At 38.6% G+C, this 18,477-nt stretch overlaps 2 protein-coding genes across 7 annotated transcripts in view; both read right to left on the bottom strand.

The window, feature by feature from the left end:
• Positions 1-2,321: 2,321 nt before the first annotated feature.
• Positions 2,322-5,416, bottom strand: LOC140545996 (CD59 glycoprotein-like). The gene is made up of 4 exons (XM_072669105.1): positions 5,351-5,416; positions 5,084-5,136; positions 3,932-4,057; positions 2,322-2,515 (listed from the first exon to the last, which is right to left on the bottom strand). Exons 2-4 carry the CDS (start codon positions 5,133-5,135, stop codon positions 2,415-2,417), a joined length of 279 nt encoding a protein of 92 aa, XP_072525206.1. The 5' UTR covers position 5,136; positions 5,351-5,416; the 3' UTR covers positions 2,322-2,414.
• Positions 5,417-12,860: 7,444 nt separating this feature from the next.
• LOC140546207 (receptor-type tyrosine-protein phosphatase mu-like) overlaps positions 12,861-18,477 on the bottom strand; it is a 220,226-nt gene continuing 214,609 nt past the window's right edge. For all 6 annotated transcript variants that reach the window (XM_072669429.1, XM_072669431.1, XM_072669433.1 and 3 more), the window contains 4 exons: positions 18,013-18,138; positions 16,598-16,761; positions 15,877-16,012; positions 12,861-15,227 (listed from right to left, as the gene is read on the bottom strand). In XM_072669429.1, coding sequence (XP_072525530.1) covers positions 15,174-15,227; positions 15,877-16,012; positions 16,598-16,761; positions 18,013-18,138 — 480 coding nt within the window. In that variant the 3' untranslated portion in view covers positions 12,861-15,173. The remainder of the gene's footprint in view (positions 15,228-15,876; positions 16,013-16,597; positions 16,762-18,012; positions 18,139-18,477) is intronic.

Genomic DNA, 18,477 nt, shown 5'->3' with positions numbered 1-18,477 from the left:
AGAAACTGTGAGTGAGAAACGGAGTTTAATGTGGTGGTCTATGTAAGGAGCTGCAGTGAGTGGAGTCCGCTGCTTGTGAAGGAACTAGCTAGCTACGATTTATTTCAATTTATTTATTTTCTACTTTATTTATTTTCCGAATTGTTGTATAAAAGTACCAGGATCCTCAAAGCCATGTGTGCTGTGATGAAGTGCTCACTCGACTCGTGTCTGCTCTGTCACAGCCATGCTTTAATATTTACAGGACAAACATTATTGTATCTGCCAATTTTGTAGCATCACTTTGTATTGTATACGATTAAAAACAGTCAATTTCAAACTCTACTACCTTTAACAACTTTATTTATTCAACAGTTTTATTTTCCGCCCATGTGCAGTACTAGCTGAAGCCAGAAGGGGGAGTTGGTGAGTTAGAGCAGAGAAAACCCCAGTTCTCCACACCTGGTGTAAAGAATTATTAAGAGTAATATTTTTACTTCATTCATTAAACATCCAGGTGGTCTTAGGCAAACTTTCAGGTGGGCCACAATAGTATTTATATACAGTATACATTTATATGGACAGTGTTGGGGTTCAGTGTTTTTCTAGTGAACAAAGGCTTTTGTAGGGCTTTTGCTGTTACCCCTGCCCTGGTTCTTTCTAACCTCTTTCAGGAATGCCCGTTGTACTTTTGAAGTAACAACATGACGCCCACTTCTAGGGATAGTAGCATTGATAACTGATGTGCACCCAGTTGTTTAGCCAGGCTTTTGTAGCCTTTTCCAGCTTCACACCTCTCTATCACGTCTTCTGAAGCTGTTTGCATCAAGGCATGGCATTCTTTCATAAGAAGATGAGATTGGTCAGTAGCCAGGCTTTGTGTGCCTTTATTTAATGGACAAAGCCCCTGTGAAACCTGCACTTTTGATCACATGTCCTTCATTAAAACAATGGCAGACATGAACAGTACCACTGTGTAATATTCGTTTACTTTAGATCAGATATTATTCGTAATCAATGCAGAAATTCTGGAAATTCCAAATGATTCACTTACTTTTTCTTGCAACTGTGTACAAAAGTATGTAGTAATTACAGCTTCCCCATCATCAGCAGTACATATGGGACTCAGAAGACCCCCCCCCCCCCCCCCTCCTCCTTATTCCAGAGACTGTGGCAGTTGAACATGGTTGCAGTAACAGAAATGCAACCCCCCTAACAGGCAGGAAATTAGTATCATAATCTGCTGGGATAACGGCTTATTACATCACTCAGAGGAAACCACCAGTGTGCTCAACAATAACAACCAGCCTGGAAAATACACTATATGGACAAAAGTATTAGGACACTTGCTCAATCTGTTTCTCTTTAAGGGTATTAAAAACAATGTAACCTGCTTTTGTTGGAGTGACTCTGTCTCTACCTCCCAGGGAAGGCTTTCTACTAGATTATGGAGCATTACGTTGAGGATTTGATTGCACACAATAGCGACAAGAGTTTTAGTGAGGATTTGATAGCAACAAGAGTGTTAGTGAGGTCAGGGTATTGGATGATCACCACTCCGCCTCATCCCCAACTCATTACAAAAGCACTGGATGGAGCACAATCATTCTAGAGAACACAGTTCATTGCTGGGGGCTTTATACCCATCTAGCTCACGCCTGGCATTAGGAGGCATGATGCCAATAGGTTAATGTTTATCTACTCCTATTCTATTGGCAGATCTTCTCTACAGGGACTAGACAAGCTGTGTGTGTGTGTGTTTGTGCACATCTGTGTCAGCAATGGGTGCAACTTAAAAAAGCTGAATGCATTCATTAGAAGAGGTGTCCACAAACATTTGGACATATGTTGTGCATAGGATTATAAGATGTATATAAATGAAACTTTCTGTAGTTCTCTAACCAAATAAAATAATTTTCAAAGAAGATATTCATAACTTTATTCAAACAGTAAAAGCAGGTAATACTGGGAAACACATATGTGATCATAAGTGGGCGGAGCTATTGCTGAAACTAGCCAGTAAGAATGGAAAGCAGATAGCAGATACCAAAGCAACGAAGAGCTTAGCAACTGCCTTGAAGTGGGAACCAGTTAAACTGGGAAACCATTCCTTGCTCTTTTCTAGTTGTGTTTTGTGTGTTTTGTCACAGGGTGTTTATCCTTTTCTTCTTCTTCTTTTTATTATTATTATTACATTGTATGTATTAATAGGGTCTCATAAGTGGGATTAATAGTAATGTTTTTGTGACTTCAGTTATTAAATGTTAATTTAATTATTAATAATTAATTTGTTTATGCTGTTGCTTTAATACATGAATGAAATGGCAACAAAACCACAATCATTTGAATCATGAGCAGATCAACTTTATTACCAAATCTACATCTCTGATTTGTTGCCATTTCCAAGATAGCAAGCGTGGTTGAGTCTCTGTGACCTAATTGCAAAGGTCTCTCTGACAGCATCGGGCTTTAATGTTGGGGGTCATCTGCAGGATTAGGCAGTCAGACATTGCAATGCACCTGCGGAAGTGCGAATCTGAAGAGAGAAAGAGAAAGAAAACATCTTTAATATTCAGCAAGTCTCAGCACACAGGTAACACCTGGGAGGGTGTTCTACTATTCTAATGTTTGTTTAAAATGGAGTTAATTCGTTTATTGTTCAAATCTGAAGTGTTTCAGTCTCAGAGGTAACATGTTGATGTGCACATGTGCCAGTCCTTTTTTTCTGTAGTCCTTTGGTTTTTTTATATTTAATGGAGGCTATGTGTTTGTTTTAACCGTACATTACAGCCCCACACAGAGTAAGGGACTATGAAGTGCACTCAGCTTACTGAAACGTCCAGGTAATATTTTAGGATGTTGAGCATGCCCATTGGTATGTTTACAGTGTCTAAGGGTGTGGCAAAACATCCTAAAACCTGGTGAGTTGGATTCCATAGTGCTGGGCAGTGTTGGGATAGTGCTTTTGTAGCTCAGTAACTGGGTTCCTGACAGTCACGGAAGACAGACAAGCATCTGACAGAAAATACACTTCCATTAAAAGTAAGTAAATGTTCATAAAATATACAATAAAATATTATTTTTCTATAATTAATTATTAATACAGAAAACAACCCTGTTCTGGTTTATAATATAAGTGAATGTGGACCTAGGTATGACCTAGTGAGCTGGGTCAGAATGCATTTATTCAGCATGTTCTGTCAATTCTTTGATGTATACAACCATGATTTACAACACTGAAATTCATTTTTTATATTCACTTATCTTACCAGATAGTGTTGCTGTCCTCTTGATGCAGTGTGAGGTTAGCTAGACAAAAATACTATAGCTGGTCGGCTGCATTAGCTTTTAGCCTAACACCTGCCAAGCATCAGCTTGCGTCACTGGTTTTCCTGTGGCACACAGAATATACACACTGCACGGATATCTGCACCAGTCCACTAGTCAACCTTTATCCCTTCTCTGGTCATTTTGGGGGTGTAAATATAATGAGTCAGGACTGTTATGTGACAGTTTTGGGGTTTTGGAATTGCTGTGTTTACAGAACGTTTTTTGTTTAACCGGATTTTCTTTTGAAGGAGGTACCCTCCCGAGGTACATGGTATGTCAGGTTCATGTCCTGAACTCTCCAGGTTCTACTATGCCAAAGGAAATACAGTGTTCTATTGTAGGGCACCTTTAACACAGAGTGAGTGTTGTTAAAGACAGAGTGGTTGGTGTGGCACAACAGATAACACCACTACCTGCCGCTGGGTTACAACACCATGTGGGAGACCAGGGTTCGATTCCCGGTCTGGGTGACTATGCTGCGCTACACCAATAAGAGTTCCTGGGCAAGACTCCTAACACCACATTGGCCCTCCTCTGTAATACGAATAACCTTGTAAGTCGCTCTGGATAAGAGCGTCAGCTAAATGCCATAAATGTAAATAAAAGACTGCTGGACACTTACAGGGTAAGGTGGTGAACCTGGCAGAGACGCAGGCATCCTTGTTATAGCCGCAGGTTTCTGTGGTGACTCTGCAACTGTTCCCACTTCCCTGACGTGAAATACAGTGGTTGCACTTCAGAGCAGAACCTGCAACAACACCAGAGTGCTCAGGAGCAGCAAGATTGTATATACCCAGTTAATTTTTGGTGCTGTAACTGTGATAACTCACACTGTTTTGGGTTCTGGGGATGCATGACATTTCTGAAGGCTATCACTGCATCTCTATTTCTAGATTCAAGGCACTCACAGACAATCTAGCTTGAAAATAACTGTTCCAATCTGGGATAAAGCCTAGTCTTTGACTAAAAGTGCATTTCAGTCTGGGCTCACTTACATCTCATTTGTGGCGTTTAGGTTAATAAAACACATGAGTGATTCTTCTTTTCCACCCAATTTCACATAATAAAGGACCAATTGGATAAACAAGGTATTGAATGATAACTTTATAAAGCTCTGAAATTTGAAAAAAAACGTTTTCTTGGAGCTCAGATCTCCTTTTTGTTTTTAAGTCTAAAACTGTACCAAACAAAACAAACACACTAATCTTTTAACATAGTTTTAAGGAATGCTGTATCTTTAATTGTCTTTTGCAGATCAGTTTATTTACAGTAGCAGATGTTTTGAATAGGGCTGTCCAAACCTTTGAATGCCACCTACAAAAAAAGGTTTCTTCAGTTGGATTTGTTAGGCTAACAAACAAAATATCATACATTGTTTACTGGTATTAATGTTGTATTTATTTTAGAAGCAAACAGAAAATGAAACAGAAAATTTTTAAAACCCAGAACTTCATCATTTGGCCTAAGACTTCTATCTAGTACAGTATATCATATACACATTGTTGCTGACTGAACAAAACCTCCTATCTCCAATATGGCAACTGTATAGGAGAAGCAAAAACCCTTCTCTACAAAGCGTTCTTTGAGTGATGCCAGTTTTGGTTCTATTAAGAACCATATTTATACAAGGATGTATGAGTGTGAAAACTGTAAATTGGTAAAAAAGGGTTCTGCACACTCACACATGGCTCAAGCATGGCTGTTTAGTAATTCAGAATGGCATCCTTGAAAAAATAATGGACAACTTAACTGAAGTAAAACCTTCAACACTCACCACTCATCAGCAGCCCAGCAAGAAGCAGAGTCACAAGCAGGATCTTCTTCATTCTACAGCAGAAAGATGCATTTCTCTTTTAGTTTTGATATGGCCGTTAATAAAGTTTATGAGAATATGCAAATTAGTTACAACACACACACACTATTCAAAGATAGAAAATAGATTTCTATTTATATTAAATTCAACAGCTGCATCAGCAGAAAAACAACCAAAACACAAGAAGAATCTAGTGCACACACATACACACACACTAAAACAACTTACCTTGAATAGTATTCAGTGAAAGCAGACGTTTCTATCTGAGCTTTGATTGCAGGTTTGAGTCTTAATGCTTCATTTTTCATGTTTTAAACAGAACAGCCAGGCTAAAGTCCATCCTCCCGATCACATGTCCCTACAGTCAGGACCTGAAAACCCCTGATTGCACAATCACCAGTAAAGAGAAAACAAACTCCACAATGATATTATTCATCAAAGAATTCACAGGTGCAAGTTCAATCATTCAGCAAGAATTCACATTCAGAACTACTCACAGCTCAGCAAGAGTTGGCAGTTTAACAGAAACACCACACCATATTTGGTGCAATTTTACAGTAACAGACCATCTGTAGGCCATCTGATGCTACATATAGTATTATTGTATTATTGTTATTGATATTGTTATTGCATTTGTATTATTTGATTATTTAAGTAGTGTGTCTTGGTAGCTATAGGTCACAGTGGTTCATAGTCCATCAGCCAAATGAAAAACACCCAGGCAACTGTGGTCTTGACCGCTGACGAGAGCTGAGGGAAAACAGACATTGAAAAAGGATGAGCCACGGTTTACTGTACAACTGTACACTGGTACAGAGTATGTAGAGTGTAACAACTGCAGCAACACTGCTGTACCTGATATACTAATACCTTGACATCCCAGTGAATAATATAAAAGATTACTGTAAAACTGGGCTAAGAAGATTTGGCTGAGGACAGTTCTGGAGGAAATCTGAAACAAATCAACAAGTCCTACTTTCAGCTCGTGTGTTCCCTTGAGGGAATATTCCCTTCCCAATTCCTGCATGCTCCTCTGGAAATTCCCAGCTATGCAGAACAAACAGAGCTTGACTGTAAACAGTATGATTTCCAATGGCATCAGCACCTGCTGATACAGATATGCCCACATTAGACAGTATGAATTATGTAATATTACACTGCACATTAGTCTGCTTCATCTGTGTCCTTTACTGAACATATTAGACCGGAGAAGGTAAAAGGTAAATGTGTTCTCTTTTACCCATCTGTGGTAGTGAACACACACACTAGTGAACTAGGGGCATTAAGCACACACACACACACTCAGAGCGGTGGGCAGCCAAAAGAGGAGTATCTGTTCCCCTTTTGAGTCTTCATCTCAAGGTTTCTTCCTCTTGACCCAAGGGAGTTTTCCTTGCCACTGTTGCCACTAGCTTGCTCAAAGAGGCATGGACCCGGATCTCTGTAAAGCTGTGGCTTTGTGGTAATATTTAATGAGATAGAAATTAATGTAGTGTTTGGACTCTTTTGAGAGGTCCGCTGATCATAACAGTTCTGAGCCAATGTAAAGGTCAGCTGGTATTATCATGCTGCTGTATAAAATAATACACAGAACTGTAAAAGCTTTTCTTAAGCAATTATAAAACGTGTAAAATCCAGATCAGCAGTATGTGTGTGCCTCTAAAACACTATAACATTAGGAGTAAACAAAAACACATTGGAAAGGTGCTGTTTATGTACTTGATTGAAAACAAATTTAGAAGAACACAGGTTAGGTTCCAGACTCAGATCTCCTCAAACTTCAGCCATTAAAAGAGTTTATGCTGCTTCCGTTGGAGTAACTTCCATTGAAGGTAAGCAGGTGTTTTTCCTTCACCTTCACCTAAAGTCAACATTTTGGAGATGCGTGTTTTTCAGTGGACAGCGGTGATACTCAGTTTAGCTCTCAAAAGCTTCCAATACAAGCTTGGTAAAAGGTGAAAAGATAAAGCATACAAACAAACAGCCTAGTTAAAAGGTAATAGGACATGCTTTATGTTGACCCCCCCCCCCAATTAGTTACACTCAGCAAATTAATAAATAAAGAAATTGTACCTAGCAACTATGCTTGGTTACATGGCACTAGAAAGTTGTCTCTGCATGTGTAAATGCAATTCTTACAATGTAGGAATATAGCAATGAGATCAGTATTCAACACAGTGGTCAAAAACACAAAAAGAGCCTAGACTGTTCCATACCTTTCCAAATATTTGATTCAGTTGTTTGATTCAATATTGGTTTTGGCAGGTGATACACTGGGAAACATTGGTCTTTCTCTCTTAAAGACCCAGAACAATGAAGGCCCTGCTTCTGATACTGGTTCTTGTCCTGCTGTTGGTGACGAATGGTGAGTAACTCTGAAATGTACTTGAATCCTCCTGTAAGTGTAATCATGGCTGTAGTGGCAGGACTGTGTGATAATGTTTCTGGGAGTGGTGTCCCTGAGAAAACACAGTTTGTTCATTTGGGAAGTACGCGTCACTCTCAGGCTGGCCTGAAATAGGTCATATCAATATAAACTGATAAAAGCAGGCAGTGATGTGTACACTCCGCACACTCCGCCTAACAGAAGGCTACTCAACACAGGCATCTCCATGTTCTTGCAGGTTCTGCACTGCAGTGTCACAACTGTGTTGCGCCAAATGGTGAAGGGTGTTCTACAACCACGGAAACCTGCCATGGCACCAATGCCTGCGTCTCCGCCACATACACCATCTTCCCCTGTACGTAACCCTCCCACAGTTCATTATATCCATTAATTTACATGAACAATTGCTTAAATTGCAAAAAATTAATTGGAAAGCATTATATGTCATAAAATCTAGCATGCAAACAATACGTAAAAACAGCTCGGTGTAACCACTCAAGAACATTAAATATTAGAGAAGCAGGCTTGGGAGGTCTCTAGTTTCATCCCCAGGACCAGCATCCATGGCTGAGTTACCCTTGAAAAAGGTATCTCCCCAGTTGCTCCCTGATTGCTGCTGAATTGGCTGCTTAAATGTGTGTGTTCACATTGCCCTGATCAACACTACTGTACATGTGTATATGTTCTTATAGCTGAATTTTGGGAGAAGGAACATGTTTAAAGACATTCCTCCCTAATCTAGCATCCTTTAAATTCCATCTCAACCTTGTCCACATGTCTGCGCAAGCTTCCACAATCCTGTCACCTCCCCTTTAACCCTGTCATCTATCATTCCTGGCTCCACACATTAGAGAGGAGCCTTGGCTTCCTACCACAAAGCAAAGCCACCCGAACTCCAGCCCAAAATATTAGTTCTCCCCCATCTCATTTCTTTCCAGAAATGCATCAGCATGTCTGACTGCCTCAAACTGAAGGGACGTTTGCACATGAAATCCCAATGCTGTCAGACAGACCTCTGCAATAATAACATGTTTTAAAGCAAAATGGGTTAAGTGTCCCTTATAGAAAAGTACAATACTGTCATTGTCATGCAAAAACTGATCTTTTTTGCTTTACAGTGACCATACATAATCTCTAAAAACAACAGAATAAGTAAACACACGATACGTGATCTTATGTGCTGTATCATGATCAGAATTTTTCACACTCTTGAATGTGAGCATTATCCACTTCCTGAATAAAGGACATAAAAAATTAAAGTAGTACTAACACAGTTTGATCTGTGATTCATTTTTAAGTTAATTCCAATTAAAAATACATTTAAAAATATGCACAAAGCATGGACGAATAGCCCAGAAAAACTTGACAACAGTCAGAAAAAAGACACAAGACACGAGAAGGCAATGAGAGGAGCCAACCTTATTAAGAGCCAATTCAAGACTGTTGTCATAAAAAGGCAGTTCAGGGGAACTGTGGAGGTCAAGATGAGCTCAGGAAGACCTAGAAGACTCTTAGAGAGAACTGCTCATATGCTGGTAAGAAAGGCTAAAAAACCCAAACCCCCAATCATGACAACCAAGAACATGTGTGAAAGTTCATCAAGAGAGTCAAGAGTGGTGTTGCACTAATAAGCTTCATAAGGAGTATTGAAAACAGGTGTGGACTGATTAAGCAAGAAAAGATCATAACAAATCAGTGAGATTTGACTGTGCTTTCAAAGTTTGAACCTATATATTTACAACATTCCTTTTAAACGTAAAGAATAAGAATAATAAAGCTCTCTTTTGTCACTTTGGCTCCAGTCTTGTTGGTCCTGTTGACGAGTGGTGTGTTCAAACACGTTTGAATCCTAATCTTATGGTCAACAATAGCTTTATGTTTAATTGCCTCTGCTTGCAGGAATTTTCCTTCATCAATTCCCAGTGCTCTCAAGAGTGACCTCTGCAAAACCTTGCAAAACATATAGTAGTGCACAAACCACTGCTCTCTTTGAATCAGTTGATAGTTGACATTTAATACATTGACCAACTGTGGAGTGTTGAAACATGTCTGTGTGCTCAGCAGGAAGTTACTTGGTAAGAATACGGATTAGTTAACTGAAATAAAAGCAATCTATTCTTTGTTGCCTGTAATTTGTTTTCCCCCAGTCGAAATGTTCTAATTTAAATTGTTAGATAAAATTAAGTAATTAATAATTAAATAATTAAATTAAATAATTAATGAGGTTTATATCTAATGTTATATAACTAATGTTTTTTGACCAAAATCAAGCATCAAACTGTGCTAATCTTCTACAGTGTCAGAGATTAGAACTGTCAAATTGTGCTAATCTAAGGTTCCAAAGTTGGAGAACATTCAGTGTGTACTGAAATCTCCTCCGTTATCTCATACACACTGAACACACAGACATCATAACAATACAATGTAGACAGCAGAGTAGTATTTAAAGCCTTTGAAAGTCTGGATGAAGAACAAAGTGCCCTAAAAAGACCCTGACAACAAAGGTAAGCATTGTTCACTCTGTTAATCATTGTATTATATTAGTAAAATTAGTCCTGAATATATTTCTCTATGAATTTGAATAAATAATTATATTAAACTTGTGTTTATATTCAAATGTATTATTTTGGGTACAAGGTGAGCTGTATTGTACTAATACAGGCCAAACACTGATATATCTGCCTAGCTTGGTACCCTCACCTGGTACCACATACAATGAAGCCCTGTTAATTTCCAACTTTACTACACAGAACAACTTTGCTTATTTTTCAGCAGAAGAATGAGAGTCATGCTCTTGGTTTCGCTGTTTGCTCTACTGTTTGCAACGGGTGAGCTCTGCTTCTTGTTTTCTTACTGTAGTGTTGTATCTCAGCTGACATTTACAGTGCATTGTGGTGTTTACTATAGACGTGTATTACAGAACGCATCAAATCATTTATTTACTTGGTTACATAAAAATGTCAGTTTTGCTAATTACACTATATGAATGTTTGTAGACACCCCTTCTAAAGAACGCATTCAGCTACTTTGCACCTATTGCTGAGACAGATATGCAAATGCACACACACAGCTAGTCTAATCCGTGTATAGAAGTATTACTATTATCAGTAGAATAGGACTCTCTGGAGCAGATAAACATAAACCTATTGGCACCATGCCTAATGCTAGGCGTGGGCTAGAGGGGTATAAAGACCCCCAGCATTGAGATGTGGAGCAGTGGAACTGTGTTCTCAGGAGTGGTGGTGCTCATTAGTTTTTATTAGCTAATCTTAGCCAAATTAACTATTGTTGGTTAGCCAACTTATTTAAAAAAAGGCTACCAATGTATTTTCCCACTAAATATATGTTACATTCTGGATTTGTAACTAATTATTAATAACTATAATTAATAGTAATTATTATTAATCGTTACTCAGGTCAGCTGTTATAAACTCGATTCCTACTCCTTAAGACCAACCCAGCTAATTAGGTGAATTAGGCGAATTAGGTGCTAATCACTGAGCACTGAGCTAATCTGTTGAGTAAGGGTGTTTTCACACTAGTGTTTCTTGGTCAAGAGATGTGGAGTGATGGTGCTCTATTCACTAGTTTTAGGATGAGGTAGTTATATGAAAATATAGTCTATTTATGTGTAGTCTTGTGACTGCAGGATGCCAAGTGAAAAAAAAATCAAAATCCACATTTAGGAAGTACAGAATCAGAGTGGATTCATATAACAGGTCTTGCATTTAGTAAACTGGCCATCTCTTGTACATAACCAATTAATAGCCATTAGATTATTAAGACCAATGGTATCATCAGTGACAGATTTTATTGACTCGATTTTAAACCCATCCTCGTCTCTGTATGACAGGTTCCACTCTTAAATGCTGTACATCCAGAAACTGCAGCAAGCCAGTGACCTGTACTCCAGACAGCAATGTGTGCATTATGGGCAAGAAGACACGCTATCCATGTAGGTATTATTTCAGGAGAGCTTTTCACCCTGAGTGTTCTCATGGCTACGCCCTGTACCTGCAGACTAGCCAGTTCATTTTTATTCAGGAATTGTTGTCCATGTGCATTTACATACCTTTTTTGTTCCCTAGACAAAAGCTTCTGGAGGTGTGGAAAGAAGGAGGAGTGCGCCCTTTTACCAAGACCCACCACACTGTGCTGTGTGTTTAATGTGTGTAACTCAGAGAGATATGACCCTTCATTTTGAACACTTTTCCTTTCTAAAGGGGAGAGAAGACGAGAAGCAGAGCTGTCATCTGATTGACTCAACGAAGCCTGCAGATTTACCTGCTGACTTATTGCTCAGTTAGTTCTTTAATGGGGGAATTCACACAAAATCACACCTAAAGCCTGTTATGTGTTTCATACATTTTTTAGATGCATTAATTTTTATGCAATATTTTTGTCACCAGTTACCAAAAACAGGCATTCTGCAGTCACTACACCAAACATGACAGAATAATTTCATAAAACTACTTTTCATATGTCATATATAACTACTAAAATAATCGAGTAGCCAGATTGCTACTGGCTGCCTGATCTGCATTCCCTGCTCAGTTTGCTTGCACTGGCCTTGAACACACGCTTGAGACAAACTTGGGGCATTTTTGTCCATGTCAGTCGAGGTGTGTGTGTGTGTGTATATATATAATAAAATAAATATATTTTTTGCCATTAAATGGAGTTGTATAGGAGTGGTGGTGTGTGTGTGTGTATTTTCAATTACTTATAACAAATGAATTAAGCAATTAATATAAAACTGTCAATCACCAAGTTCTCAAATGTAAAGTAATGAGAATGATTCCTTTTTAAGATTATTATTCAGTCACTACTATGAAAAGTGAATTTTGTGAAATCACTGTGAAAGCAAAGCATCAATAATGAGCCTTTTCTGTTGTGAGTCGATTCTCAGTTGTGAGTCGTCTCTGAGAGCAGTCCCCTGATCTTTTCTTTGGCACTAGAGGTCACATTTTTCTCTGAACATAACAATTGGTAGTTTTGCAAGAAATTTCCCATATCTATTAACCAAGCCTATTAAACAAGGCTTCATGAGCTGCACAAAAACACAGCATTCCTAAACTGGTTAGAACAAAACATAATATGGTACATTCATATTGAATAATAATATACTATCAAAAACTTTAATATGCAGTAATCCTAACTTTACCACTGCACTGACCTTCTAATCCTGCTCCAGTCAAGTCATAGCAATAACCTGCCCAACTCCTTACTGACCCTTTTTCTCTTCTGCCTATCAAATAGTCAGAGAGATTCAGAGAATTAAATTGACATACAGAGAGAAAGCGAAAGAGAGAGAGTGAGAGAGAGAAAGATACAGAAGGTTCTCACGCTGCATTGGGTTTGCAGATTTTAAGTGGGTTTTAAGAAATGTCAAGGCATCGTTTTTTCTTTTTTTTTTGCTATGATACATACAGTATATATTTGAACATGTACAATATTTCTTCAAACAAGATGAACCAAAGCTGACAATACATTCTGGGTGAGTCAACCAATTCACCCAGCACACGATTGTCACTGTGTTTCACAACAGAAATACACAGCGTGAATAAATAGTACACTAGACTGGTCATATTTACAATATAAACAAACAATATCATAAACAAAGTCCAAAAAAGAAACAAATAATGAAAAAGAAAACGAACGCTTTGGATCCTCTGAACGTGGCGCAAACTCTGCAATGATGGTTTATGCAAACTCTTTATGGAAGTCATGAAAGGTAAGGTGAGAAAAGAGATTCTGAATTTGTGGGTTCACAACAATAACAGCTGATAATGTTTTAAATGTAATTTTCATTGCTAAAATGTCTTTAAGAATAATGACTCAAACAAGAAAAGACCCGCTGTCATGTCAACAGTGACCACAAGGGGCAGATGTGAACTAGATGAGATTAGCTTTTACTAGCTAATCTTAACATTAGATTTTATCTTAGTGTTATCTTAGTCAAATTAACTATTGTTGGTTAGCCAATTTATAAAAAAAGGCTACCAATGTATTGTTCCACTAAATATATGTGGATTTGTAACTAACTATTAATAACTATAATTAATAGTAATTATTATTAATTAGCTTACTCAGGTCAGCTGCTATAAACTCGGTTCCTACTTCTTATGACCAACCCAGCTAATTAGGTGATAGGCTAATCACTGAGCACTGAGCTAATCTGAGCTTTGTGATTGTGTAATTAGTTCATATTATCACGTGATGTGATTTGCTGAAACGTTTTCCATCATGTCCATCAACAGGGCTTAGGCACAGTGGCTGAACATGACTTTCTGTAAAATGTTGCAAATATAACAACTAGATTGAGGGACCTGTTTCTGGGATGTATCGTTACATGATGGTGGAGGGAAATAGTCTAAGTGTATTTAGTGGGCTGCCACAATCAGGAATTTGAAGTTGCATTCTGATTGGTTATCCACCTACCTGTGCATGTTGTCTCTGTCACACAAAGGGCTTTTATTTCCTTATCTATTTTTGCCATTTTATAATTGACATAATTAAAATCTAAAAGTTGTTTACATTGTGTCAGAATTTAATGATATATGGACCAATAGAAATGAAAAAGAAAGAAATCTACTGTAAAGTTGAAGATACAAGATCAATTGTTGCATTTTTTGACAATTGCCACAAAACAGTCGGCTCTGATTGGTCATTCTGCATATTAGTCCAATGGCCTTTTCCTGTCATAGTAGGCCACTCTTAGCCTTGTTATGTGGTGACAGGATTCAGAGTCTGTTGATTTGGAGGAGTCGGGCTTGCTAGACTATGCAGAACACAGATATTGATTGCCAACAACTGATGCTTTTCTTAAACATGATAAACAATATTGAGAAAATGACAGGATTTAGCTTAACATTCTACAGACCCAGAGGATTTCAGAGTGGAAACACAGGTTCAGAGAACACGTAGACATCCAAGCAATGTCTGAGTGACAGACGCTTGAGTGACATTGATATAAATGACTCAAAATCTTATCAGTGACGATAACTACAGGACAATGTAGCTTGGACACCATACAACCCAGTGGTGTCCTTGAGGCATGAGGGAAAATAAGCATCTAGAAAGAGATCTCACAGCGTAAACTATGTATGGTGGAAATATGTTTTTGTAATATTGTTTTTTTTCACCTTAACCTTCAGGGCTTCCATGTACATTGCCATATTAAAATTGATTTACACATGAAAATAACATTGAAACTTGATTCTTGCCCAGTAGTGTCCACTCACGTTTCAGCGCAGGTCAGTAAGAAATGGAGAACACTTACAAGGACGCACACAGAAAGTCTTGCGTAAAGCTGGAACATGATACAGTCTTGGAGCTGAAGGCCGTGGAGGCCATAAACTAATAAGTGAGGCGGACGTCAGCTGCTTTACTTAGAATACACATTTCAGTTAGAGTGCAGAGGATGGCAGAACTCTTGGATGATATATTGTGCTCTTGCAAGTTGTTGAAAAAAGCCCAGTCGGATAAATGAACATTTGTTTGAAATATACAAGCAGACTTTACACGCACCTCTGCAAGCATTCACACACACACACACACACACACACATACACACTCGCACTGGACTTAGAGTGCTGTACACACACTGAGTGTCCACTGTGTCAAAATATCCCAAAGTTGCCAGTCTTTTGAGGGCTAGCACAGCTAGCCAGAGTTAAGATACTCCAAAGCCACTTCATAGCAGAACTTGTACTGGTCCTAAAGAGAGGGAAGAGAAACACAATTGCATCATTGGTTTAGTCTAACAAATTTGTCAAAAGGCTGCTCAATGCTAGTAGAAGTTTCTGATTCCAATGTTATGTCTGATTGGTGTAGTTGCATACAGATTAACAGGATCTCTGGAATATTGTTTGTGAATCAGTACATTGCAAAGAAGTACAAGAGGCTGTATCAGTCACTATAAATTTAACTGCAACATTACATGCTGTCAATAAAGTTATAAATTGACCTTTCTAACCTCATGTATAGGAACACCCTTTAGCTCTTCACTCTCAAAACTGCAATCTCGAAACGTGTGGGACTATTTTAACTAAATATGTTAAACTGCTACCAATGTCTGCATTATAATTAGTAACAGAATAATAAAGATTAAAAACATTTAGGACTTTGTATGAAAGACATAAAATAAGCTCAAACTAATTAACGTTTCTGGAAGAGTTAAGAGTGATTTCCTTGTTTCGGTAAGAGTTCTGGTAACATTTACCAATGTGTTTGTAGAAACAAAACATTAAACCTTTTAATACTTTTGCAGGTAATACAGTAACTATAACTGTAATAGTTCATGCTTTTGAGAGGATATCTACTTTGTTTGTGGGTTTGTGACAGTAAAGGTGTGCATAGGCCTTACCAGTAGGTCCACCATGTTAGGTTTGTTGTTCCTCAGTGTTTTGACAGCGTGGAACACGTCAACTGAACGCTGGTGTCGCAACATCTCACTCACAATGCTGATGGCACAGAACGTTCCACTGCGTCCGCCACCATTCCTGACACACATCAGTACACACACGGGTCAGCAGCCAGATTACAAAAAATAAACAAATCTAGTGAGATGAAAACAGCTGTCAGCTATCCAGTTATGTGTGTTTAGTTACACACACTCACACATTCAAATCCAAACACATTAGACATGATAAATGGTATAAGGGGATTGTGTTTACATTGTATAAAGCATGGGCTCCATGACTTGGGCCAAAAAACAAATGGGCTAAATGAGCCGTGAGTGTGTTCTGCCACTAGAGGGAGATGTTTCTCTTAGGAGAAGGGCAGCCGGAAATCACATCGCTCTCAAACACAAATCCCCAGCTTTCAGTCCTCTCTGACGAATGAATTTGCTAATTAATGCTCTAATGATTATTGATCTGTTTTCATGCTGTTAGAGGCCTGTGAACAGAAAGGCTGATTTGATATGCTCAGAGGAGACTCTGCCGGATGGGGCTGATATGTAAAGCGAGGGAAAGAAAGAAGGATGGTGTGTGTACACAGTGTGCACAGAGAAGTATAGGTTCATTTGTAAATTGAAACAGCAGCTTATGTATAGTGTATAGTGTGTAAATGAATGCACGACTCACAAGCAGTGAACCACAGTGCGTCCCTCTCCACCATCGTACTCCTCCTGCCATTTGTCCACCTGGTGGATGAGTTTGAGGAAGGAGCGTTTGGACACAGGTGTGTCTCTGTACATGGGCCAGCCCAGAAACTGGAACTGCTGCACCATACGATAGCCATCCTGAGGCTGGAAAACACACGCAGTCAGTGCAAATCAGTGCTCATAATTATTACTGTATGAGAAGATCCAGTTGGGAACAGTGCCTGACTTTGGTTTTTAGGTTGGAATCTTTTTTTCTTCAGTTTTAGAGTTTAAGTATTTTCTTTTCTATTTGTCACCTTTAGTTATCTCCACAACCTACTACCATAACTAGCATAGAATATTCCATTTAAAGTCATGACATTTTTAATGCATTTCTACTGGTTACATACTGGGTTTAACCCCTTAAAAAGTCTACTTCTATTGCCAATGAATATTCCCACCAGTTTGTACAGAAGTCCCAGTTCTAACGAATATGCATGAGTGTTTAGGGGTTAAAATAACTTTTGTAGCGTGTACCATGTAACACTACATGTAACATAAATACAGTATGAAAACAAAGGCGCTTATTTAGCTAATTTAAATTAGTGTTTTTTAGGTGTTTCATTCAGTCCCATTGCCACAGGTCCTAAATCAAGCATCTAGCCATGCAGTCTGCCTTTACACATTAGTGAAAGAACCGGTGGTTCTAAAGAGCTCACTGAAGTCCAGCGTGGTACTGGAACAGGAGCCACCGTTGTAACAAGAATTCAAATGGTAAAATTTCTTCCCTCCTAGATATTCCACCATCAGCTGTGAGTGGTATTGAAAAGTGGAAGCGTTTAGGAACTATAGCAACTACACCACAAAAGACCCTATAAAGTTACAGAACGGGGTTGTAGAGTGCTAAAAAAACATTGTGCATAAAGATGACCAGCGCTCTGCTGACTCAACAACTGCAGTTCCGAACCGGCTTTATCTGGATATCCAGCCTTTACTGGATAAAAAGTCTTATGCAAAAGTTTGAGCACCCTTGGCCAAATGATACATATCATCCTAATCCGCCCTTAACACAAAATAAATAAATAAATAAAATCTTCAGTGTTGCCTGTTTTGGCCCTCTACAGATTCAGGACTTGCGCTTCCTTTGTCAGAAATTACAACTTACAAATGCTTTCTGTAGCTAATAGTCTTTTAGATCTTATAATTCGACTTTTTAGTGTTTGAGAAAAATAAATAAATCAGCAGGCTGTGTTGTGACTGGTAAGGAAAGACTATGGCAGGTCCAGGAGATGTCATGGAGGTTGACATGATCCTGTAATAAGCTTACAGCAGGTGAGATGAGGTGGACATTCACTTCATCTCACTATGTGTGTGTGTGTGTGTGTGTGTGTGTGTGTGTGTGTGTGTAAAACTCACCCTGGCAGCATTGTAAATGCGGAATATCCGGCTGATGATATCCTCCTCAAGATCAGCTGACACGAACTCCACCTGCAGAGGGCCATGTCGATGTACCCCATTCTCTGGCCAGTACTGAGGACACAGCTGAGGACACACACACAAGCACACACACACAAACATGATTACCATGACAGCAATATGAGTACTGGGAAAGCATTTATGAAACATTATTCAAGTCATACAGGCTTCTGTTTCCCTTGACTTTTTTTGTCTTTCCTGTAGATGAAAGATTGTAAAGATTACAAAAGCTCACACAAAAGACAGGCGTACACACAAACGCAAACAGTAAAACAGTAGCAGCAAATATGCACACACAAAAACCTACTCCAACAGAGACTTCTTTTTTATTAAAAATTAATCCGGTGCTGCTTTGAATGTCACAGCGACAGTACGAATAAGTCATTCGGTCTTACAAAGAATCAG

The sequence above is a fragment of the Salminus brasiliensis genome, chromosome 23 (genome assembly GCF_030463535.1).
Source record: "Salminus brasiliensis chromosome 23, fSalBra1.hap2, whole genome shotgun sequence".
Classification (NCBI taxonomy): domain Eukaryota; kingdom Metazoa; phylum Chordata; class Actinopteri; order Characiformes; family Bryconidae; genus Salminus; species Salminus brasiliensis.
Note: the sequence above shows the minus strand (reverse complement) of the source record. Positions and strands in the feature narration are given on the sequence as shown.

What these genes read in the sequence shown, in the direction of transcription:
- LOC140545996 (XM_072669105.1), bottom strand. Translation starts at nt 5,135, where the DNA reads ATGAAGAAGATCCTGCTTGTGACTCTGCTTCTTGCTGGGCTGCTGATG. An exon ending in TGCTGGGCTGCTGATGAGTG is followed by an intron (nt 4,058 to 5,083) that starts GTGAGTGTTGAA and finishes GTGTTGTTGCAG; the next exon opens with GTTCTGCTCTGAAGTGCAAC. An exon ending in CAGGTTCACCACCTTACCCT is followed by an intron (nt 2,516 to 3,931) that starts GTAAGTGTCCAG and finishes TTCTCTCTTCAG; the next exon opens with ATTCGCACTTCCGCAGGTGC.